The 24,783-nt window shown below is 45.6% G+C and overlaps 1 protein-coding gene across 1 annotated transcript in view; it reads left to right on the top strand.

The window, feature by feature from the left end:
- The window catches only part of NF1 (neurofibromin 1), an 83,299-nt gene that overhangs the window by 12,331 nt on the left and 46,185 nt on the right, over positions 1-24,783 (top strand). Inside the window, exons 2-25 of the mRNA XM_039720890.1 lie at positions 5,710-5,853; positions 7,342-7,425; positions 9,076-9,266; positions 11,718-11,824; positions 12,082-12,149; positions 12,388-12,463; positions 12,978-13,135; positions 13,668-13,841; positions 14,011-14,133; positions 14,430-14,504; positions 15,772-15,903; positions 17,952-18,086; positions 18,621-18,734; positions 19,022-19,101; positions 19,660-19,783; positions 20,404-20,547; positions 20,933-21,179; positions 21,505-21,578; positions 21,694-21,777; positions 21,891-22,331; positions 22,734-22,873; positions 23,314-23,495; positions 23,571-23,782; positions 24,367-24,528. Of these exons, the coding sequence (XP_039576824.1) occupies positions 5,710-5,853; positions 7,342-7,425; positions 9,076-9,266; positions 11,718-11,824; positions 12,082-12,149; positions 12,388-12,463; positions 12,978-13,135; positions 13,668-13,841; positions 14,011-14,133; positions 14,430-14,504; positions 15,772-15,903; positions 17,952-18,086; positions 18,621-18,734; positions 19,022-19,101; positions 19,660-19,783; positions 20,404-20,547; positions 20,933-21,179; positions 21,505-21,578; positions 21,694-21,777; positions 21,891-22,331; positions 22,734-22,873; positions 23,314-23,495; positions 23,571-23,782; positions 24,367-24,528 (3,471 nt within the window). The remainder of the gene's footprint in view (positions 1-5,709; positions 5,854-7,341; positions 7,426-9,075; positions 9,267-11,717; positions 11,825-12,081; positions 12,150-12,387; positions 12,464-12,977; positions 13,136-13,667; positions 13,842-14,010; positions 14,134-14,429; positions 14,505-15,771; positions 15,904-17,951; positions 18,087-18,620; positions 18,735-19,021; positions 19,102-19,659; positions 19,784-20,403; positions 20,548-20,932; positions 21,180-21,504; positions 21,579-21,693; positions 21,778-21,890; positions 22,332-22,733; positions 22,874-23,313; positions 23,496-23,570; positions 23,783-24,366; positions 24,529-24,783) is intronic.

Here is a 24,783-nt window from a genome sequence, read left to right as displayed (position 1 = left end):
CTTTGTCTTTTGACATTACAATGAGGCAGATTTTTGCAATACGTTATAGACATATTTGCATAGTTATCTTATTCTCCTCCTTGAGTCATAGTTCATTTTTTCCATAAGCTTAGAAAACATAGGATTGATTATGCTCCCAATAATGCAAGAAAATATTTCTTGATGTATACTGGGCTTTCTCCTCTTCTTTATTGTGCATGTTGTGGAATTGGGCTTGCCAGCATCTGTTAGGAGTTACAAACTTAGAACAGAATTATTTTTCTGTACTTTTTATGGCATGGTTATGGATAGGTGTAGGGAAAGAGTCCTCTCTGGATAGGAGGAAAACTTCTGGTTCTTGAGATGCTGAAATAGTGGAGCTACAGTGATAATGTGCACCAAGCACATCATTGTCAGTCACAGTCGTGGTGTCTTACCACAATATACTGAATATGTGCAGATGTTTTCAGTGGCGTTCACACAGCTGTGAGGTTTGCATCCTGTGCCTGCCTGGGTGCAGGACCTGTGGGCTCAGCACCAGCTTGGCCTGTCAGAGTGGGTTTGAGTGAGTAGGGGGAGAGGGGCACTTCAGGTCCCTTGTGGTTTGGTTTTTCTGCCCAGGGGAAGACAAACTTTTCCAGGGTTCCTTCCTTCCTTTGCAAAGAAGGAAAGTGTAACCATCTTTCCTCCCAATTTACAGATGTAGACAGGCTTTTCATTCATTTGCTGAGTGCTTGAATTCATTTTAGGAAAGATGAAGCAGCAAGCTGAGAGGATGCTAATCGGTATTGAAAACAAGGGAAATCAGGGCAAACCAGTCTGCTCTGGTCTGCTCTTGTTTATTGTCATAAATGCTGCTTTAACCAAAATCTGCTTTTGTGTACAATTCTGTGGGCCTGGAGTGACTGGCAGGCAGAGTTTTGTGAATTAAGCAGTGCCTGGCTCAGGGAATGAACCCTGCAGCTCCTGGCAGTCCTCACCTGCTGCAGGGCTGGACGGGGCTGCCCCCAGGCTCCAGCTGCTGCAGGGACCTGTGGGACCAGAGCACACTGACAGAGAGCGTGGGGAGACCCCTCAGCAGGGCCTGCACTTAGTGCTTGTTATTGCATTTTTCAAAACTTGGGTTAGACTGCAGTAGCACAAAGAGCCTGGAAATTCATGGAATTCCCTGTGATTTCAGACATAGAGCTTTGGAAGATAAAATTCTCTCTGTCTTTCCTGTGGAAATACTTCCAGTTTTATGTTTTGTGTTTTCATAGTGCTTTAAGTGTGTTGCAATGTGAACTCACAGGAAGGCTGGCACTGCACTGGAGTAGTTGTGAGCATAGTTGGAGGAGTCTGACTGTCCAAGCCCTTTATATCTAGATTGATTTAAAACTATCAGATGTAATAAGAACTATTAATCCTTTATAAACTTGTGGCCATGTAAGCGGTTATTGTGGTGGAGTGCCCATCCCTGAAGTGTTCAAGGAATGACTGGATGTGGCACTCAGTGCTCTGTGCTGTGACGAGGTGGGGATCAGTCACAGGTTGGACTCAGCAGTCTCAGAGGCCTCTTCCAACATTAATGATCCCGTGGTTCTGTGATTCTGAGATGCTTTAAACAAAGAAGATTTTTGTTATGTGGGTTTTGGTTTTGTTATGGGTTTTTTGGTTTAGGCTTCCCATTTGCAGTTCATGAGGTGTGATGGCTCTCAGTTAAGAAAGTGCATAAAAAATGGAAGTCAGTAGTAATGTTCCATTCTTCCTCTAATTAAAAGGTATTAAATTAAAGCAAGTATTCCCTCCTGCTGTTGATTTTTCTCCAGTGTTTGAAATGTGTGCAGAATCAGAGGCCTGCAAAAGCAGTGGTTGCAGGTACCAGCTCTGGTTTTCTTTGGCTTGTTAGGAAATCCCTGGTAGCAGGGATGTACTGTGAGGTGTGCTGTGCCCCCAGGGGTGTACCTGGGCTGGGCAGAAGGTGCAGCTCCTGTGCCCAGCTCTGTGTGTGGGGCAGAGTGCCCCAGGGGCTGGGGCTGAGCCGGCTGGAGCCCTGCCTGCAGCTCGAGGCTGTTCCATCTTCCCCGGAGCAGGGCTGCAGTGGCTTTGTGTGCTGGCTCTTTGCAGCTGAGGGGCTGCTCTGCACGGGGCTGGAGCCCAGGCACAGGGAAGGAAATGCCCTGGGCCACAGGTGCTGTTACCTGGCTGCAGCGAGGAGCTGCTGAAGGTGTCCAGGTGGACACGGCCCATCCTCACCTGACAGTGTTTGTGTTGGCAGGATGGGTAAATACACTGCTGGTCACAGCACCAACTTCACTTCACCTTCTGACAGTGCTTTGTTTTTAGAGCACCCTATATAAAAACTTCTGAAAGTTTTGAAACTTGGGAAGGCTGGGCTGTGAGGCTCTTTGCAGGGATAGTGCCTCTAGCAGGGGTGTGTTGACAGAGGGGAGGAAGGTGCCTGTTGATTTAGAGGGGTTTGTGTCTGGTTCTGGCAGGGCTGATGCTGAGCAGGGGTGGTGCTGTGGGGATTTTCTGTCACCAGTATGTCTGTGTCACAGTCTGCTGAAAAGTTCCAAGGAATTGTTTGGAAGGGTGAACTGGGATGGATTTTGGGTCTGTTAAGGATAGCAGTAGGGATTTTTTCCTAGATGTTGTGTGTTTCTCCAGACTATTACGTACCAACTAAGTAGAGTTGATTTAACTTTGTGTTCATTAATTACAAGTGATAAAGCAAAATCCATGGCTCAGTGCAGCTTTTCTCAACAGCCTGAGTGCACAACTTACAGACCCTCAGGCCTGTCTGTGGTTGTAGCTCCAAACCAATGTCCATGCTCATATAACAAAAGTTTGGACCTTCTTGCATCAGACTAGAGAATACCTGGAATAGGTATTGCTAATCACTTCACAGGCATGAAAAACACCCATTTTTTTTCTAAAAAATTAGTATCTATGACCAAGGCAGGATTCCTTAAATTGAACATTTTTGGCTAAAAGTGAAAAAAATCCCAAACACAGTAAATATATTTTTTCTTTCTCAATTTCAAACATTTACAATTTGGTAGCTGTGAAGGTTCCCATTTTCATCTGCCTATTTTGTCTTTGTCCACTGCATGAAATAAGGCAAAATTTAGAGCCAAGTGCCACTGCTCCCTGTGCTCTGTGGCTTGTTTGAGCCCTGAAGGAGCCTGAGGCTGCGCTGGGCCGAGGAGGTGTGTGGAGCCCAGCTGGGTGTGGGCAGAGCGTGCCCAGTGCAGCTGCAGCCCTGCTGCTCCTGTGCCAGCCGTGACAGGAGCTGGGCTGGGCCAGTGACTGTCCCTTGCTGCTCTGGGCTGAGCTCAGAGCAGGGCTCGTGTTCAGGAGCTGAAGGCCCAGGTACATTTAAGCTTTGTGCTCTAATTTCTGTTTCTAGTTCAAATAGCTCTACAGGAAACCATTGATCAGTATTTCTTTTTTGTAAAATAAAATCAAAGTCAATGAAAATGAAATTTCAGCTTTCCCCCACCCCAATGTGTAGATTAATGGATATTTGTAGAGAAGTAAAGTAGATTCTTTAGTCACTCAGCACCAGCACTGCATTCTGTGAGGGGAAATAAAATGTTCCAGTGTGTCAGAGTGCAGAAAGAAAAGAGCTGAGAAATAAAAACCCCCAAAATAACAGTGCTAATATTTCCTTTTTGTATAGTTTCCTTTTTTAAATGATAGTATAAAAAGCAGTTTTACTTCTAGGTGACCTTGTTCTAGTGGCTGTTGTGGCAGGAAGCTCCAGAAGTGTGTAATGTGATGTTTCCCTGGCATGGGAGCACACAGAACCAGATCTATGACACAGTTTCTTTGAGAGGCTCTTCTCAAGTGTTTTAGCACTCAGTGGTATTGAGCTTTGCTGCTGCTGTCAGCACAGAGACTTGAAAATTCAAATAAAAAGTACTAGCAATAGTGAAATTTTAAATTAAATGTATCTATCATCCTCCGATGACTTCCAAAAATGTATTGTAGAAATAACTTCTGACAGTGAAAACAAAGCTTGAGTCATAAATGCTGTTTATTCTGCTTTTCCAGGGGTAGAAGAGCACACTGGAGCACTCGTGCTGCAGTGAAGCCCTGCAGCCCAGACTGCCAGGAGTCACAGACGGCAGTGGGGCTGAGCTGCCTGCCCCGGGGTTGCTGTGGGTGTCTGTGCAGGCAGAGTCTCAGCCCTTGTCCTGGAGGTGCTGCAGCTGATGGAGCCTGACTGGGTCTGCTGCTCCTCAGGGACCTGTGGCTGCTGCCCCGGGGCCTTTGCTCTGATCTGGAGTGCCAGGACCATCTTCTTCTCATTGACAGTCAGCCATTCTCTTAGGGAAGACCCAGCCCATGTCCGTAGGGATCTAGTCCATGGTACCAAAAGAACTGAGCTTGAGCCCACACCAAAGCTCAGCTTATACACAGAGGGAGTCACCCCCTGGCATCAGAGCAGGACAGTGGCAGTGCCCTCTTCCCTGCCTGGGGACAGGCTGGGCCAGGCACACTGCATTCAGCACTGTTGGACAAAAGTGCCCCAGGCTGGGGTTCTCCCATGCCATCCATCCTGGTTTTAGATCTGGGATTCACTTTGCCCAGCAGGAGGTGCTGGCAGGTGGGGGCAGGGGGGAGGGTGCCCTTCCAGAGCCCCCGGCCTGCGAGGTGCCTCCTAAGGCACTTTGCAGCTGTAAAGCTGATTGTAATTCCTTGCAATCCTTCTTTTACCCTCTCTTAAGTTCTCTCTCTCTCTGATAATCTTTTCTAATGCACAAATATTACACCATGGCATTTCCATTGAGCTATTGCTGTCTTCCAGAACACACCTTTATCCACAGTTCTGGTCAAAATTGGTTAAAACTTTTAGTAGCAATTCAAGCTCCTATGGATAGGGAATTCCCAGGTCACACTTTCAAATACAAATGGCATAAATGTTCCTATATTAGTTTGCTTTTAAAAAGTATAAATCCTGATTAAAAGGATTGTTTCTGAAGAGTGGTGTCCCAGAGGTGGCGGCTGGGAGCAGGCAGGGGGAGTGGGTGTGTGCCTGGGAAGTGACTTGTTTGTGACCCCTGAAGAATTTGGGTACAGCAGGGAACAAAGCACCCAGTGTTCACAGGCAGCAGGAACATCTCGGGCAGTGCAGTCGCTCTGAGTCTTCTCTTTCTGGGAAATGTGGATTTCAGGTCTAGTTTTTACCACTGGCTGTTGGGCAGGACAGGTAACGTGTGGGACAGGTGCTCCAGGCGTGTTGGAGGCTGAGATTCATCACTGGGCTGTTTGTGGGGACCCTGTGACAGAGCAGGGGACACACACGGAGCAGCTGCTGCCTTCCAGCTCACCTGCTCTGGGAGCTGCTGGGGTTTTCCTCCCCTCAGGTCCCAAGATGCATTTTTTCCTTGCAGGTATTAGCCTTGGAAGAATTAAGCCCTTTTTTAAAATAAAGAATCTTTTCTTGTAATTCTGTCTTACATTTTTCTGCTCCTTTTGATTGCTTTGACATCCAGGTTGTAGAAAATTTATCACAAAATAGAGGTTTAGTTTCAGTTCAGAAAAATGAACAGGTGAGCTTAAGCATTTTGGTTTATAGATAACTAATGGAAAGATGAATGTAGAGAAGATGAAATAGTGCGTTTGCTTTTGTCTCTTGTTGAATGTTTTTCAAGGTGGTTTCTCGTGTGTCACAAGTTTTTAACCCATCTTTAAAGCTGTAAGTTTCAGTGTGAAAAAGCTTATGACAGTTCTCTCTTGTAGCTTCCAATAAAGGCTTGCCAGCAGAATACCCACACCAAAGTCAGCACGGAGCACAACAAGGAGTGTCTCATCAACATTTCCAAGTACAAGTTTTCCCTGGTCATCAGTGGTCTCACCAATATATTAAAAAATGTTAATAACATGGTAAGTTTTCTAATTTTGCAGTGTTTGGTGATTTTTTTTTCAAATAGTTATTATTGTAACATCTGCAGAGAATGACTTGAAATTTAGTCAGATTATTGCTTGCCTTTTACACTTACTTATTTTCTGTTCTGAAGTTCACCAGCAGCATCCATCAGAGCCATGTTCCACAGAAAGGCATTGGGATTTTGGGGCAGGGAAGGGATTTAAAACTTGAATTATTTTAATTTTCCAGGCTGCCTGGGTGTTTTACTGTGTCTGTGTATATATAAAATAGATGTATTTTTTAACAACCAGATGAGTTGCAGACAGAACCTTTGCATGAGAAAAGTTTAGTTCATTGACTTCATTGAGTTTTGAATCCATGTCATTTGGGATCATTTGGAATCTCCCCAAACAGGTAACAGAACTGGCCAGGCTCTGGCAGTACTTTTTTTATGGTTTTGGACACATTCTTTGGAGTGAGCCCTTGGCTGTCAGTTGTACAGGGATGTGCATCTGCTGGAACTGCAGAGGACTGATAAAATGAGAAAATGGGTTGCCCTGCTGCTAGGGATTTTAGGCTGCTTAAAGCTACCTGTAATCCCTTTGGAGAGAGAATTTATTTTAATTAAACTCTACAGGCATGAGGGAACATGTTGATGTGCAAGGTGATTGGCTGATAAATGAGAAAACTGTACAGTTTAAAGAAGTTTCTCTATGTGATACACAGATTTTGAGAGGAAAGACCTCGCTGGAAGTGCCAATTAAAAAGTTTGCCCTGAGGAGCAGGTCTGAATGTTTGCTGTGTGTGGTGGTGTGAGCTGCTGTGGCAATCAGCAGTACCTGGGGAGGGTTTCTGTAGCTGGGACAGAGCGGCCCCAGAGACACTCAGTCACAGCAGTCTTGGCTCAGACAGAGTCCCAGCTGGAAGCTGGGGTGGGGTGAGCCACCCCTGCCCTGGGCTGAGGCACACTTCTCTGGGTGGCTCTGACAGGTGCTCTGTCTGTGGGCACTGGTACCCATGTGCTTTGGCTGAGGCTTTCCTGCTGTATTTGCTGTTTTAATGCTGCTGGAGGCAGTGCCTGTTCCTGGCACAGGACTGGTGCTGGCTGGAGCACCCCAGGGAATCCTGCCTGTGTCTGCAGTGGGGCACCCTGTCCAGAACTGCAGAGTCAGCACTGACTGATACAAAACAGGTTCTGAAAGGTGGAAGCCACACTCCTGAGCAGCCAGTGGGCCTGATGGAGGTGAGGGCTGCAGGGCCCCTCCACTCTTACCTTGCAGGGGCTGTTGGTTCCTTACTGCATTTGGCATTGCAAACTGGACAAAGATATTTCTTTAGTGATAAGGTTTTAATTCCGATTTTAATCTGACTTTTGCTGGCTTTATGTTTAAACTCCAAACCAGAGCAGTAATGGAGCCATAATTTACTGTGCCACTTTGCTGCTTCCCTTTCATTACATCACAAGTCAAAGATCTGTGTCTCAGATGAATCCATTCTACTTCTAGAGAATATTTGGAGAAACTGCTGAAAAGAATTTATATCTATCTCAGCTGATTATCTTGGATACACTGGAAAAATGTCTGGCAGGGGTGAGTAGGCTTGCATAAGTAATTCTAACTTGGAATCCAGTGGGTTGGAGAATACAGGTCAAATGCTTGTCTATCTGTTGTTACTGGTACTGAAAACTCATCAGATTTAGAGCAAAACAGGATTAATGCCATTTAAAAATACTAAAACTTCCTATAAATGTAAGTAGTTGGTGTAATTGGTTCATTAATGATTTGGAGGGTGCATTTTACTGCCTAAAATTAATGGTCTTTTTTTCCTGTCAAAAGTAGCAGAGGATTCAGTACAAGTTTTTCATTTTGTGCTACTTAGTTCTCTGCATACAGAGCTGAGTTTTCTTTAAATGTCTTAAAACTTTCATTTGTTGAAGTAATTTTCCATGTGCTTTTATATAGAGCAGAAACTTTGCTGCCACTGCTCTAGAGATGATTTCTGCAGGTGTTTCCTAGATTACATTAGTTAACCATGTCCACATCTCCGCTGGGAGTGCAGGCCTGAGGTTTGCAGTCAGAGCTGCTGCAAGGCAGTTTGCTGGTCCCTTTGGGAGGAGAGTGGTGCTGCTTGTACAGCTTACTCTGCTGAGCTGGAGCTGCAAAGCCAAACTTCTCTGAGAGCAAGATTTGCAGTGGTTTATTCTTTTAACAAGAACGGGATTTTGTTTTTAAGCTGTATTCGATTTCCGGCTTTTACAGCTGAGGAAATCACCTCTTTTTGGTACTTTTTGTCTTGGATGCATTGAGTCAAAAGAACAGTTTGAGTCAAAACCCCAGAATTTTAACTTCAGAATTTAGTTATTTTAAATGTTTCTACTATGCATAACATTTGAAACAGTGATTTTCCTGATAGATCATCATATTTAAATAACCTAAAATTGTGCTGGATGTTTCTTGCTCTGTCACTTGAAATGAGAGCAGTTTGAGGCAGAGTATGTTAAATCAGTGTGAGCCAAAGCTCTGTACAAAGCGTGTTGTGTTCTGTGGTATCTTCAGATGGATTTCTTGCTCAATGTTTCATCAAGTTCTCATGGCAACAGGACTCAGGTCAACTAAGTGGGAGTCTCTGAACTTCCCAATTCCCTATGGAAAACTCATTGGTAGAATTTTAGAAAGCTTTAGTGCTGACCCTTCTGTTAAAACTTGCTCTTAGTAGAGCAAAGTTTCACTTTGAATTCTTCTGTAAATAGTTTCCTTATGTCTCACACTGTGCAAACTGGCAAAACTGAGATTTTTCTTTTGCAGGGAAATTAAATTAAGCCATTTTTTGACTTGTATAGAGCAATTCCTAGCTAGAGCGAGGGAGAAGCACCTTTTTTTGGTTCATTTTTAATATAAAATATTCACTGTCAAATATGGCCACCAAGCCCCTACCCCAGGGGCAGTGAGGGTGGCCTTTGCCCTTCAGCCCTCAGTGGCAGCCGAGGTAGCAGTGCTCCTGATCCTCACAGCGAGCAGCAGGGCACAGAGCAAGGCACGTGCTGCTTCCGCTGGTTTGATGTTCTGCCTGGTGCTCGCTGGGGTGGATCAGCCTCGTGTCCTCGGCTGCAGGTGTGGGGTGGTTTGGCTCCCTGGGGAAGGGGCCTGTCTGTGCAGGGGGAGGCTGCATGCAGCCCTGCTCGGGGCAGCGCTGCAGCCTTTGCCTCCCGAGCAGCGCTCAGGCAGCGCCTTGCTCCGCAGCAACCCAAGGACACCATGCGGCTGGACGAGACCATGCTGGTGAAGCAGCTGCTGCCCGAGATCTGCCACTTCATCCACACCTACCGCGAGGGCAACCAGCACGCGGCCGAGCTGCGCAGCTCCGCCTCGGGCGTGCTCTTCTCGCTCAGCTGCAACAACTTCAACGCCGTCTTCAGCCGCATCTCCACCAGGTACGGACCGCTGCAGGCTGGGCAGGGCTGGTGTCTGCACTGCTGCTGCAGGCTGGGCAGGGCTGGTGTCTGCACTGCTGCTGCAGGCCGGGCAGGGCTGGTGTCTGCACTGCTGCCTGCAGCCCAGGGCAGGGACAGCATCTGCACTGCTGCCTGCAGTCCCCTGGGCAGGGCTGCCGTCTGCACTGCTGCCTGCAGCCAGCCCCAGGGCAGGGGGACAGCATCTGCACTGCTGCCTGCAGCCAGCCCCTGGGCAGGGACAGCATCTGCACTGCTGCCTGCAGCCCAGGGCAGGGCTGGTGTCTGCACTGCTGCCTGCAGCCTCTGTCTGCCACCAGCTGTTCAGAGCAGCCAAGGCTTTAAATACTCCTTAATGGGGTAATTCTCAAGTGAAATGCCCCCACCCTTTCACTGGACAAAGTGAAAGGTTTACTCGGGTTTCAGGTTATGAAATGAACCCATTTCAACCCCATCCTGGGTTACCACTGGCTGCATTTATTGCTTTTTTAATCTGCTTTCAAAAGTACCACTGAAAATAGTGAGTGAAGATAATGCAGCAGAAGAAGTTGAATAAGTTCTTGTGGGTGCAAGGTGTCTTGGGAAAAAAAAGAATGCTGAAGCTAATGGTTGTATCCATTTACTTACAAATTTAGAATGAAAACTGGTGATTGCCCACAGCTCTGCTGGAGCCCCATGGTTGTTTTCCTGCTAGGAAGCTTTTATGTTAAATCTGTCTTATGCCTGAAGGGGACAAACAGCTGGGCTGTTTGTTAGTTGTTGGAAAAGACCCATTTGTCTTCTGACTGACTTGAGTTTCACAGCACATTTACTGTAAAAATAACTGGATTTTCTGCTTTGCTAAGTAAGGAGGGAGAGAGGCCCAAAATTTCCATTTATTTTCTTTTTTTGCTCTGTTCCAGATCGTTCTGATGCTTCAGCATTTGTCAGTCCACTAGAGTGGTGTGCTAAGCTTTTTCTTACTGAAATTCTTTGATATTTTTTCAAAGGTGCTTGAAGTAGCTTAGCTCTTGTCACACAGTGTTACAGTTGACATCATTCTTGATTTATTAGAAATGGAGCCTGGGCGGCCTTACATGGTCACATAGCAATGATTGAGCCAATTTAATTGAAACAAAGATTTATATTTTCCTCATATATTTCTTTGGAAAATGTTTCTGTTTTAGAATTCAGTCTAAAATGATTGAGTAATTTGAAATTTAAAGTATTTTCAAATTTGTTACAGAGCCTTTAGTAACTTCTATTTCAAGAACATAGACTTGCCAGCTAGCATGGGGATGTGATTTTACTCTATAGGTTGATAGTGTTTTGTTGCTTATGGAAATGCAAGCAATTTCTTTTGTTCCTTTTATTGGAAGCATTTTTCGGTTGAAATGTTTTGAGAATGGCTGAGTCTGTGTGTGTTTGTATGCCTGTAGCATGGTTTGTTCCCCTGCTCCAGAGCCCCCCTCAGCATCCCTTGAGCAGGAGCAGAGTGCTTTTCCCCTAACCTGTTTTCCCTGCAGATGGCTTGTACAGCAACAGTTAAATGTTTGACCAGTTGTTGCTGGTCTCCACGGGGGTCAGCCTGCTGCCAGTCAGCACTGCTGATCCCTGACCTGGGTTTCCTGTTTAGGCATATTTCTGGGCCTTGCACAGCAGCTGGGGGATTTTTGGCATGAAAAGCACAGCAGTGGGGACCTTCCCATTCCCAGCGAGGGCTGTTAAGTTTCCCTGGCGCTGAAGACATGAAGAACTGCTTTTGTGTCTAGTACTAGAAATCACATTCCGTGTCTGAAACACATCTGTAGCCTTGGAAGGAGCCGTGGCAGTCCCAGTTTGTGGGAACAGATGCTGTAGTGATCAGTGGCTCGGTGTCTGGGAGATGCTGAGTAAATTCTCTGAGACAGCACTGTGAAAAGATGTTCTTACGTTTAAACTGGTGTGATCAAACTTCATCCTGTGTGCTCAGGCCAGGGAAGTGTGGAGCAAGAGTGGTTGTAGCTCACTGCAGTGATGCCCAGTACCATCAGTCCCTGCTGTGCTCAGATCTTACCTGGGCCAGACCTGCTGTGAAGGAGCAGTAGCCTAAAGGTGTCAGGAGTCCATGACTTCAGTGTTCAGCTGAAAAGATGACAAGGTTACTGCCACAGGAGGGTGGATAACAGGAGGATTTAGGAAATCTGGGACACAGTCAATCCACAGAAGGTGCTGGCCTCTTGTAAGATCATCACTGGTTTTCTAGCTCCATTTTGAGGATGAGGATGGCACAAGACTGTAATATTAAGTCTTAATCATGCAAGATCTTTTATTTCTAAATCTGGAAGTGTTAATCTTCCAGATTTAGAGATGATGGAGCATTCTCCTCCTATTGAAATGTATAATCTCACAGGTGTGTTCATACCTGTCTGACAGGATCTGATGGAAAAGTTTATTTACTTTGTGTATTTTTAGATTACAGGAACTGACTGTTTGCTCAGAAGATAATGCTGATGTTCATGATATTGAACTTCTACAGTACATCAGTGTGGATTGTTCAAAACTCAAGCGACTCTTGCAAGGTATGATCTGAGCCTGTTTTGAAATATTTCTATTTTAATCTGGTTAGTCAGAGATGATAAAGTGCAATTGATGGATCTGCGTTTTGTTGCTCTGTTTTACTCCAAGCAGTCATGTATTTACTGAAGTATTTAAAAGTAGTTAAGTACTATCAAAACATGGATTTGAAAATTGCTTTGTGCTTCAAATTTCTTGTATAACCTGTGTTGTTTTTAGAGCAAGTTTCTGTTCTAAGTGCAGAAATGTTTTCTCTTTACAGAGACTGTATTCAAGTTTAAAGCTCTTAAGAAAGTAGCTCAGTTAGCTGTTATCAACAGTCTTGAGAAGGTAAGTGTTCAGTACTTCTGCGTCATTGCTTATCTGTAGACTTTCTTCTAGTTTAGGAATAGTTGCTATTCAGTAATGTACCATAAAATAAAAATTGCTGCCTCCCTTTGATGCAGATATGTTTTGCAAGAAATTTTGAGTGATTAGAATTAAGAATAAAACCTCTCTTTGTTTAAATGTGTAATTCAGTAAAATTGTTGAAGCTCTGGTATGTGAAGGTGTTTCCCATTATCTGCAGGCATTTTGGAACTGGGTGGAAAACTATCCTGATGAATTCACCAAGCTGTACCAAACCCCCCAGACTGACATGGCTGGTAAGGCATAACACATCACAGTGTTCAAGGCTGGTTTCTCAGACATCACCAAATGCATTCACTTGCATTTTGTGCCCTCTGTGCTCCTTGTGCAGCCTGCAAATAAACAAATTTCTGTCAGCCTTTGTCAGGGCAGGCAAGGGTATGTTCCTGTCTGTTTTCTTTCCTGACTCCCCTCTTAAAAGAGATTCATTTTGTGCTTCACAACACAAAGAAATAAACCCCAAAAGATGGAGACTCTTAAAATTTATATTTTTCATCTTGATACAGGGTAAAAACTTAGAGAACGTCACCTTTACTTGTCTCTAGTGAAAAAGAGAGGAGAATTTATATTTTCAGGTAAACCTTGTCTTTACCTGGGTTGAGACCATTTGATCCCCAGTAGCATGTCAGTATTGTGCAGACCAGAACTTTCCTTCTGTGTAGGTGGAACTATCCCTCTGCTCTTTTATACCTGTTCTTTACCTCTTCATAGTTAAAACTGGTGTTGGACTTGGGCTTCTGTTTTATGCAGATTGTGCTGAGAAGTTGTTTGATTTAGTGGATGGCTTTGCTGAAAGCACCAAACGTAAAGCAGCAGTGTGGCCACTGCAGATCATCCTCCTGGTGCTGTGTCCAGAGATAATCCAAGATATAGCAAAGGATGTGGTAGAGGAAACTAAAATGAACAAGGTAAGAGAAGTAGCTGAATTCTGGCTCTGTTTTATGGAGTCTGCGTGGTTTTGCTGATTCTGTATTTCAGGGATGTTTAATTTTGTCTTTCCTCCTTCAAGAGCACATTGCAATTCCATATGTAAATTTATGCACTCTTTTTAAGTTCTCACCTTACATACATTCTTTTACTGTCAGTAATTCATACAGATAGTATGTCCCAAACAATGTTATTTCAGAACTTCTCCATTTCCTTGGAGATGTGAATCTCTGTGCAGTGATTTCCTCTGCCTCCACCCACAGCAAAAGGCTGTGCTGAGGTTCTGGGGTCTGCAGGGGGCTGTGAGCCCCACAGGTGCAGCACTGTTGGGTTTGGTGTGGCTGCAGCCTTAGGGCTGAGAGTGAACCACCACCTCTTGTGCCATTCTCATTGCCCCAGGTCTGTCAAAGGGAATGTCTTTCATAATGACAGGATTTCTCCGGGGTGCTTCATCCAGTTGGTTTTTGCCATCACAGTGTCTGGTTATAACTATCTCTGGTTTGAATTCTGCAGAAGCTGTTCCTGGACAATCTCAGGAAGGCCCTGGCAGGACACAGTGGGAGCAGGCAGCTGACTGAAAGTGCTGCTATTGCTTGTGTTAAACTGTGCAAAGCATCTACGTACATCAACTGGGAAGATAATTCTGTCATTTTCCTGCTAGTGCAGTCCATGGTAGTAGATCTTAAGGTAAGAATGTCTGTTTCCTAATTGCAGTGGAGAAAATTTGAAATAATGAAGTTAACCTTGAATTTCTTAATTGAATACCAGTGGTTTTCAATGGAAGATTTTGTTTTAAAATAGCTAAGAATAATCGTGGTATCTGATTTATATATTTCTATTTTTCTGAATTATATAGAATTTGCTGTTTAACCCAAGCAAGCCTTTTTCAAGAGGCAATCAGAATGCAGATGTAGACCTGATGATTGACTGCTTGGTTTCCTGCTTCCGCATAAATCCTCACAATAACCAACACTTCAAGGTAAGAGCACTGCTTATGGTAAGTCATTCTCTACACACTATTGACGACCTGTCAGTTATAAAAGCTGTGCTAACAGCATCTTGGAGCTCATAAATGAGTTCAGCTGTATAAATATCCCTTAGTAATAAATCCCTGCATGTTTTGATAAATCTTTTCACAGCTGATTAAGGCTTCTCTTGTTCAGATTTGACAGCTTTGTCAATTTAATAAAAAGGCTCCAGAATGTTTTTTAGGATGATATGAAAATGGCAAAGAGAAAGATATTCCTAAGTGGCTTTTATATATTTTTATTGTAGATCTGCTTGGCACAGAATTCCCCATCAACATTTCATTATGTGCTGGTAAATTCACTCCACCGAATCATCACAAACGTAAGTTCTGGCAGTATTTCATCAGCCCAGTGTCTGGGGCTTCTGTTCAGATCAATATCTGCTTAGTAAATACCATTTGGATAGCAGACTAAATCTTTTGAGTGCAGAAGTGTCGCTTTAGGACACAAAATAAAACTATGTGGACACTCCAAGGTAAAAAAGAGAGAACTTTAATTTCTGACGCCATTTATAGATTTCCAGAAGTGACAGTGGATTGGAGGATGACAGTGCCACCTCTCTAATGACATTGGATAAACTTAAGAGTCTATTATTTTTTTTTTTCTAGAAAAGAATGCAAAGCAATTAATTATTTACATAAAGTGTGTATGAAAGTTTGTTACAAGAATGTAAACATCAGAAGGCTTAGAAGAGTAGAAGAGCAGAGTGACACAGAAGATCTCAGGCTTGGTGCCTGTTCAGGAGGCAGAGCAATGCAGTGAGCAGCTAGGTCAGAATTGTTGCTTCAGCCTATTTAAAGGTTACAAGTTTGATGACAGGCATGCAGGGTGATGGTGGGTATACTGGTGGCAGTGCACAGAGAGCACGTGGTGTGGGTCGGGTACGCTCGGCCTCGGTGGCCCAGAGCCGTGGCTCGGGGCTGGGTACGCCCAGCCTTGGTGGCTCAGAGCTGTGGCTCGGGGTCAGGTACGCTCAGCCTCGGTGGCTCAGTGCCGTGGCTCGGGGCTGGGGATGCCCAGCCTTGGTGGCCCAGAGCCGTGGCCCGGGGCTGGGTATGCCCAGCCTTGGTGGCCCAGAGCCGTGGCTCGGGGCTGGGTACGCTCAGCCTCAGTGGCCCAGAGCCGTGGCTGGGGCTGGGTACGCCCAGCCTTGGTGGCCCAGAGCCGCGGCTCGGGGTTGGGTATGCCCAGCCTTGGTGGCCCAGAGCCGTGCTGTGGGTTGGGTACACTCAGCCTCAGTGGCCCAGAGCCGTGGCTCGGGGTTGGGTACGCCCAGCCTTGGTGGCCTGGAGCCGTGGCTCGGGGTTGGGTACACTCAGCCTCGGTGGCCCAGAGCCGTGGCTGGGGGTCGGGTACGCTCAGCCTCGGTGGCCCAGAGCCGTGGCTCGGGGCTGGGGATGCCCAGCCTTGGTGGCCCCAGAGCCATGGCTCGGGGTCAGGTGCGCCCAGCCTTGGTGGCCCCAGTGCCGTGGCTCGGGGCTGGGTATGCCCAGCCTTGGTGGCCCAGAGCCGTGGCTCGGGGCTGGGTATGCCCAGCCTTGGTGGCCCCAGTTCTGTGGCTCGGGGTCAGCGCTGCCCTTGCCTTGCAGTCGGCGCTGGACTGGTGGCCGCGGATCGACGCCGTGTACTGCCACGCCGTGGAGCTGCGCAGCATGTTCAGCGACACGCTGCACCGCGCCATGCAGGGCTGCGGGGCGCACCCCGCCATCCGCATGACCCCGGTAAGCCTGGGGCACCTCTGCCTTCCCCTGCCCAGCCCTGCCCTCCTCCTCAGCCCTCTGCTGAGGGGGGAACAACGTGCTGATGCAGGGAGCTGCACCTGCTCTGTAGCCCTGCAGCGCTGGGGGACTGGCTGTGCCTACTTCAATGTCTCTCAGTTTTCCTGCTGCTGTTAAACTAGCTACATACAAGTATTTGTCCTGTAATTGTCTCCAGTGGCTAACTGTCCATTTTAAGCTTTCTGGCTCTGTGAATAGCCAGCTAACATGTCCATCCTTGCTTAATGTGAAAAACCAAAGCATTCTGTATGTGAAGATAATCGCTGAAAACTGTGATACTTTTACCACGATTGGCATGTTCATTTGTCTTGCTTTATGTTGAGCAAGTTGACTGTTTGGTCTTGGTGACAGCAGCAACCATTATGAAATAAAGTCAATATTCTTGGCTGTCTTGGAGAAAGTCTTGAGTAAATTCAGATTTGTAGTTCATCCAAATTCTTCCATTAAGTCCACACACAGCTGTGTTGCTGCATTCTCCTCTGAACATTCCTTGAGGACTTCTGCTGTGGCAAGTGGTCTTGGTAGGTTGGTTTAGAGAGCCTAAAATGAGACCTAAAATATTCCTGTTGGGCTTCTCAAAGGAGAGCAAATGAGCACAATGCTTTTGGTTGAAAGCTACTCCATGTTTAACTTGCTTTTCACCTGTGTGTATTCATCTGTTGGAGAATAGTTGCCCTGACAATACCCCTGCTCTGACTGGTGGTGCTTTGTCTTCTGCTTCTCACTTGCCCTCTGCCTGGCTGCTGTTCCCACGTGGTCAGACGCCCGCCAGCCCCTGCTTTGCATGGCCCTGGGCCTCTGCTGCTGTAAGTATGACCCGTAACTACCGCAGAAAAGCCCTGGCTTGCGCTGACTTTTCTGTGCATAGTTACCGCAGAGCCCGCCGGGCAGCGCCAGTGGAGCTCCTTCCCCCAGGAGGGCACTCTTGGTTCTGTGCCCAGCACGATGCTCTTCCCCGTGCCCTGGTGTTGAACTGGTTCCTGATTTCCAGCCTGAGCTCGCTGATGCTGAACTCCTGCACGTCTGTCCTTGTCTGGTGCTGTCTGTCAGCGTCCCGCTGCTGTTGGTCCCTCGGTGCATTGCACAGAGCCTGGCCTGGCTGTCTCACTGGCACTCTTTAGTTTGGATCGTGTGGAGGCGTTAAATGCCTTCACAGAAACACATCTCCTTTTGCCACGTGCCTCTCCTAGAAATCCCTGAGCTGTGGCAGGCTAAGGCTTAGCACAGAGTTAGCTGCCTCTACCACTGTGCTATCAATTTCTTGATCAGATGCTTTATGTGGTAGGTTTTATTCCATATGTTTGCACAATAACTATTTATTGAATTAACATGAAGACCTCATTTCTTGTAGAAGTTAATCATACCATATCATAGCTCATCAGTTACCTTGAAGGTGATTTCAACCTAGGCTTCCTCCTTTTGTTCAAAACTTAGAAGTAGTTCATTGTTTTTTTACCTGAAGGCAGATTATTTTTATATTTAAGTGATGCCCAGTGTGCCTTTTAGAACTGCAAGGTTTATTTTCCAGTGGTTGTTGAGGTGAACATGCAAACATCTGGCCTGGGGTTGTAGCAGAAAATAAAGACATTACCTTGCCTTTGGAAAAAATTCCCTCTCATGTACTCAGAACAAGTTGGAAACATTTATTTTTATTTCTGTCTCAGACCAGAGAATTAACCAGTAATTCTTTTTGGTCCTTTTTCTACTTTTCTTTCGCCACAGTTTCTCTTTTGCAAAAAAATTTCTTATGTCCACATGCAGCTTACTGAAACAATTGTTAAGGAAACTTTAAAGATATAGTAGTGGTTGCCTGTGAGAGAGGGGATTTTGAACTTGAAGGCTATGTGACTATATTGAGTTTTGTATACTTTTAAACTTTTTCTTGAATTATAGATGATAAAAGCAATACATTTCATAAGATGCTTAATTATAACTGTTATGTTTGACTACTTTCCTGATGAAGACTGTGATTTTTTTTTTCCTTCTATCAGAGCCTTACATTTAAGGAGAAAATGACAAGCCTTAAATTTAAAGAAAAACCTACTGATTTGGAGACCAGAAGCTACAAGTTCTTGCTGTTGTCCTTGGTGAAACTGATCCATGCAGATCCAAAGCTTTTGCTGTGTGTAAGTAAATCCTACTGTCATACTGTTCAGTCCTAGTGGAATTTACTTTTGAAGCTACTAAATGAGTAAAAATTAATGGTCACCTGGCCATCTAGGATGCTTCCTACTCATGTTTTTCTCTGGTTATGATGCTCCTGTGGTTTTAAAGGAAAAAGGAACTGTAAGAGACTTTACAGAATCAGAGCAACACAATGAGGGGGAGCATGAAGTTCTGTGACTCTGAAGGGGAAGGTGGGAGAAGGAGAGGGGAATAGAAGAAAATTAAATAAGGGGGTTGGAAATTAGTCATCATTTCAATGAGTACTGTCTTAGATCTTCCATTTTCTCAGTCCTGTGATGGTTTAATATAAAAATATTCCAGTTCAGTCAGAGACATGATATGCAAGGCATGTTATGGATTAAAAATAAAACAACAGATTCTCTGAAAGATCCCAAAATCCCCCTAGTTGAGCAGCAGGAGTGCTGCAGGAGCTGTCAGTAGTGTGGTCAAGCAGGGAGGGCTTTGCAGCTGAGCCTGTGTGTGTTTCCCTGCAGAACCCCAGGAAGCAGGGCCCCGACTCGCAGGGCAGCACGGCCGAGCTGATCACGGGGCTGGTGCAGCTGGTGCCGCAGTCCAGCATGCCCGACATCGCCCAGGAGGCCATGGAGGTGAGGGGCACTGCAAAAACAGGGTCTGTGTGTCTGTGTGCAGCATGGCTTTGGACAGAAACACCAGGGGAAGCCTCGGGTCTGCAGTATGAGTGTGGAGTAAAGACTAAAAAGAAATGCTGTTGACACCGACTGACAATGAACTCTTGGTCTTCTGTAGAAAATGCTTTTTATATCTTATGTTGTTCTTAAAGCAGTTAATGAATATGTGACTGCACCTGTTTCTCTGCCTGTGCTCAGGTACTCTGTAAAGTTTTGTCTTTAAGTGAAACTCTCTTTGGCTTTAGGCCTTGCTGGTTCTGCACCAGTTGGACAGCATTGACTTGTGGAATCCTGATGCTCCTATAGAAACATTCTGGGAGATCAGGTATGTAAATTAACTTAGATAAATGACAGAAATAGCTGGTTTGATTTGTCTTCTCTTTTGAAATAGCTGTGAGTATTTTGGGAAAGCTTTGCAACAACAGGGAGTTCATGGTCTCTTTGGGGGGAAAAACCCATCACACTTGACACTAATTTGGACCCTTTGGCAGTTTTAACAGAGAGTGTGAGGCCTGACGGGATATGAAGAAGGAACATCCCTAGATGTGTTCCTTCCAGAGCAGAGTTGACACGTTGTCAGAGCAGTGTAGGTAACTCGTGCTGCCCTGTCTGTGCTGTCTCTGTCCCGGGCAGAGCTGGGGCTCCAGGCCAGGCTGCCCGCGGGGCTTCAGCTGCTCCGGGCCGCGGGGCTGGGAAGGGTCCCAGGGGAGCTTGGCCTGTCCATGCACACTCTCACCTCTCTGTTGTACTGCTGGAAGCCCAGGGTAGTGTTTGCACAGGGTGTTCATGCTAAGTGCCTATTTCTATGTGAAACATAGTGTAATACCTTCAGAAGGTTTGGTGTTCCGTCAGAAGGCTGATGCTGAATTTCATTTTGCTGCAGTTCACAAATGCTTTTTTATATCTGCAAGAAGCTTACAAGTCATCAGATGCTTAGCAGTACAGAAATCCTCAAGTGGCTGCGAGAGATTCTCATCTGTAGGAATAAATTTCTGCTAAAAAACAAAGTAAGTGAATATTACCATCTCCCTGTTAGGATCATTAACATGAATTGTTCTCTGTTGGTGTCATTTCCTTTATTTACCAGGTTATTTTTTATTGGAAGAGATTTAATAGCTACTCCTACATGTTCTGTTCTCTGATTTCCTCTCTCTGAGGCACCTTGGTTAGAATTGGTAACCAAAGTTCTGTTTGGGATTTTTTTTCCCCTTTAGCTGCACAGGTTGCTGTACTTGCCTGGAAAAGCAGTGTTTCACACAAACAGTGCCTTGTGCTTCTTTGCCTAATACAGGGAAATAGTCCCCAAGGTGAGAGAAAGGGAAGGTAGTTAATGGTAAAATACACATGCTTATGGATGAAGAAAGTTTCCTTTTGGATCTCAGGTTCTTCTGAGTCCCAGAATTCTGACTTGCTTCTTTCTGATATTCGTAAAGTATCAAATAATGTATTTCTTAGGGGGAAATATCAGTCTAGGATACCATTAACATGAGGAACTTGATAACACCCTGAGTGCAGCAGAGGAGAAAGTACTGTGTAAATGTCCAAGGGCTTTTACCTTCCTCAGATCTGTGCCTTTTACTCTTTAAAGTATCAATTGATATATTCTTTTCCTCCCCTCTCTTTATAGCAATCAGATAGGAGTTCCTGCCACTTCCTTTTCCTTTATGATGTCTCTGGAAGTGGAACTAGTCAAATTTCTCTTGACCATGAGGAAATGATGCGCTGTGCACCAGGGGCTACCCTGAGGAAAGCAAAGGGGAATTCATCCATAGTAAGTAATACATGTGGATGGTTAATTTAACACTGGATAAAAAACCTGTGGACAAGTAGAAATTAAATTACTTTTAGAGTAATTTTGAAAATAAAATAAATTCTTTCTGAGGAGAAAAAGACGTATGTATCCTAAATAATATATGTATTTAATGTGCTGGTTAACAGTGATGTTTCGGACTTTACAAAGTAACATTTTTTCTGTTAAAATGTTGGTGGATATTTTTTGATTACAATTGCAAACAGCACTGTGACAGCATATATGAACTCTGATCCTTTATAGGATAGCTTATTCCTACTAGAACAAAAGCAGTTTCAAGCCCCGTTTGGCCAGGGCTGAATTTGCACAAGCAGAGTTCCCCAGCTGGGAATTGTGTATTTCCCAGGAGAGCACTGCAGGATGCAGCGGAACCCCCATCTGCCGCCAAGCCCAGACCAAGCTGGAAGTGGCCTTGTACATGTTCCTGTGGAGCCCAGATATCGAGGCAGTCCTGGTGGCCATGTCCTGCTTCCGTCACCTCTGTGAGGAGGCCGACATCAGGTGTGGAGTAGATGAGGTCTCAGTGCATAATTTTTTGCCAAACTACAACACTTTCATGGAGTTTGCATCTGTGAGCAACATGATGTCAACAGGTAAGAGTCGTGAGTCAGTTAAAGTAACTTTGTACCTGGGCAGAAGACTGTTACTTGTGTTTGAGTTCTTGAAAAAGATTGAGGCTCTTGATTTCATGCTGCTCTGGCTTTTCCTGGAATGTCTTAGTTATTAGAATTGCTAGAAAGTGTAAGGAATTTGGGTGACTGAGCTCAGGAGGATTTTACAATCGTGTAACAAGAAGCTGCCTTTCTGAAGACTTTAAGGGGATATGTTCCTCTTAATTCAGTAATTACTTTCAAAGATCACAAATTTGATGTAGGTGGATTTTCAAAAGCTTAGTTCAATGTTCTGTGCCCTTTGCAGGGAGAGCAGCTCTTCAGAAGAGAGTGATGGCTTTATTGAGGCGCATTGAGCACCCCACTGCAGGCAACACAGAGGTGAACTAACTTCTCACTTCATATGCTCTGTGTGCATATAAAAAAACAAACACAGAAATACTGTTGCTCCAAGAAGTTTTGAAGTTAAATCTTGATATGTCTTATCTTCTTTCAGGCCTGGGAGGATACACATGCAAAATGGGAACAAGCTACAAAACTGATCCTTAACTATCCAAAGACCAAAATGGAAGATGGGCAGGTGACTATGAATTTTTCCATTGGTTCAACATTTAGAAATTCAAAACAAGTCTTTAAGGTTACATATTTTAAGGCGTTTGAGTTTTCACTCAGCCAAGGACCGTTGTCTCGCAGGTGACCGAGAGCCTGCACAAGACGATCGTGAAGCGGCGCATGTCGCACGTCAGCGGCGGCGGCTCCATCGACCTGTCAGACACGGAGTCGCTGCAGGAGTGGATCAACATGACAGGGTTCCTGTGTGCCCTGGGCGGGGTGTGCCTGCAGCACCGCAGCAGCGCGGGGCTGGCCACCTACAGCCCCCCCATGGGCCCCCTCAACGAGCGCAAGGGCTCCATGATCTCCATGGTCTCCACCGAGGGCAGCGTGGAGACCCCGGTCAGCAAATTCATCGACCGCCTGCTCACCCTGATGGTCTGCAACCACGAGAAGGTGGGGCTGCAGATCCGCACCAACATCAAAGACCTGGTGGGGCTGGAGCTCAGCCCAGCCCTTTATCCTATGCTCTTCAACAAGCTGAAGAATACCATCAGCAAGTTCTTTGATTCTCAAGGACAGGTGAGTCACAGTTGTGTGATATTATTTACGTTTGTGTCAGTCCTGTCTATCCGCCGGGTGACTGAAATGGATCCCTGTTTGTGTTCTGTGCACACCCCCTGTGAGCAGAGTGATCATCACAGCACATGTTAATGATTGTTGTGGTTGTGATTCCAGGCTGTATTTAACATTCTTGAGTAGTGAACTCTTGAGTGCAGAATCTGTGAAAATTATTGTTTGTGGAATCTTTATGGCTGGCAGTGTTCACATATTGAATTGTGACATGTATTGGAGTTCTGTTGGCTTGGTGGTAACTGGAAAAATGCTTGTCCGTGAGATTTTTGAAATGTTGCAGTATGTTTGGCAAATACTCTTTCTTTGGTTTTATGTGTAAAAAATTAACCAGAAATTGTCATCCTGTAGGTCTTGTTAACTGACACCAACACACAATTTGTAGAGCAAACCATTGCTATAATGAAGAATTTGCTTGACAATCACACAGAAGGGAGCTCAGAACACCTTGGACAAGCAAGCATTGAGACAATGATGCTGAATCTGGTTAGGTAAGGAGCCCTCTTGACCTTCCTGTACACAGGCATTATGTTTAAGAAGTGAGTTGGAGCCTTCTAGTTTGTGTCTTTTCTGCTTGTGTCCATGGAGAAGCAGCAGCTGATTTTCTGATCCTCCTTATGGTTCTGACAGCTTCAGTAATTGTGGAGGTTGTGTAGCATGCAGTGCACTGCTGTAGAGTGATGCCATGGGTGAGCTTTCAGGGGGTTGTTATGTGTTGGCTCCCGTGGGTGAGGTTTTGGAGGGTTGTTGTGTGTTGGCTCTCATGGGTGAGGTTGTTGTGCGTTGGCTCCCGTGGGTGAGGTTTTGGAGGGTTGTTGTGCGTTGGCTCCCACGGGTGAGGTTGTTGTGCGTTGGCTGCCATGGGTGAGGTTGTTGTGCGTTGGCTGCCGTGTCAGGGCACGTGTGACCGGAGGGCCTGTCCCTGTCCCAGGTACTTCACGCTCTTCATGAACCTGCTGAACGACTGCAGCGAGGCGGAGGAGGACGGCGCGGCGGCGGGCGGGCGCAAGCGCGGCATGTCGCGCCGGCTGGCGTCGCTGCGGCACTGCACCGTGCTGGCCATGTCCAACCTGCTCAACGCCAACGTGGACAGCGGCCTCATGCACTCCATAGGTAACGCCCTGCCCGCCCCGCCCGGGCCTGCCCCTGTTCTGCAGCCCCTGACTGCCGCTGCCTTCTCTCCGGCAGGCCTCGGCTACCATAAGGACCTCCAGACCAGAGCCACGTTCATGGAAGTCCTCACCAAAATCCTGCAGCAGGGGACAGAGTTCGACACCTTGGCAGAAACGGTGCTGGCAGATCGCTTTGAGAGATTGGTGGAGCTGGTTACAATGATGGGTGATCAGGGGGAGCTTCCTATTGCTATGGCTTTAGCCAATGTGGTGCCTTGTTCTCAGTGGGTAAGTTGATTTTATTTCCTACATTTTTTTTAAATTGTAAGACTTGAAATAAAATGTGCAACAGCACATCTGGTACAGAGAGAATAGAGCTGCCACTGACAATAGCTAGCCTTTCTTTGAATGTTCTTAAAAATGTACGGAATCTAAGTTCAGACCTTGGTGATAAACTGCATTTTAGTTAATGTCTAGGAACGATTTTATATACAGTTATTATGATAAATGCAACTGGGCTGGTTATTTATTACAGGTGCTGTGTGCTGTGGTGCAGACACACAGAATTGTATTTGCCCTTCTAGGTTTTAGCAAGATGAGTTGAGCTTTGTTATACACAGAGTAACTGTCTGTCTGGATAACCATTATGAGCTTGGAAGACTGGATATCCTAAGGCAGGTTTTTAGACAAGCAGTAGCATAGGAAACGTTTGCAGAGAGATGGTTTTTGTGTAATTTGATATTTACCTGCCAGAGCCCATGGCAGACATAAAGCTTTATTGCAAGCTGCTCGGTGGTTTTGTCACAGTACTGGGGTTTCATACTTGCCTTGGCTCCCTGCGAGTCAGATTAACTCTTCCTCCTCCCTTTAAGGATGAGCTGGCTCGTGTCCTGGTCACACTCTTTGATTCCCGGCACCTGCTCTACCAGCTCCTCTGGAATATGTTCTCAAAGGAGGTCGAGTTGGCAGACTCCATGCAGACACTCTTCAGAGGAAACAGTTTAGCCAGTAAAATAATGACTTTCTGTTTTAAGGTATATAATCTCTTTTTTTTTGCCTCTGGTACGGATCTCTTCAATAGCAGGAAAAGCTTAGTAATATGAAAATACAAAGCTGCTTGTGGGGTTAAGCACTTGAGTAATGGGGTTAGGTAACAGCTGTACAGAGTTGCCTTTGGACCTCAGTTTGAGTTAGTCTCAGCTCTCACATCTGTTAAGTTTAGGGAGTTTTCTTTTTGTGTTTTAACATTTCATGAACTGAATCTTGTAGAACACTTATGCTCAGGCCAT

Source organism: Passer montanus, unplaced genomic scaffold, assembly GCF_014805655.1.
Source record: "Passer montanus isolate IOZ18808 unplaced genomic scaffold, ASM1480565v1 scaffold44, whole genome shotgun sequence".
NCBI lineage: Eukaryota > Metazoa > Chordata > Aves > Passeriformes > Passeridae > Passer > Passer montanus.
The sequence above is the reverse complement of the archived record's forward strand: the minus strand, read 5'-3'. Positions and strand labels throughout refer to the sequence as shown.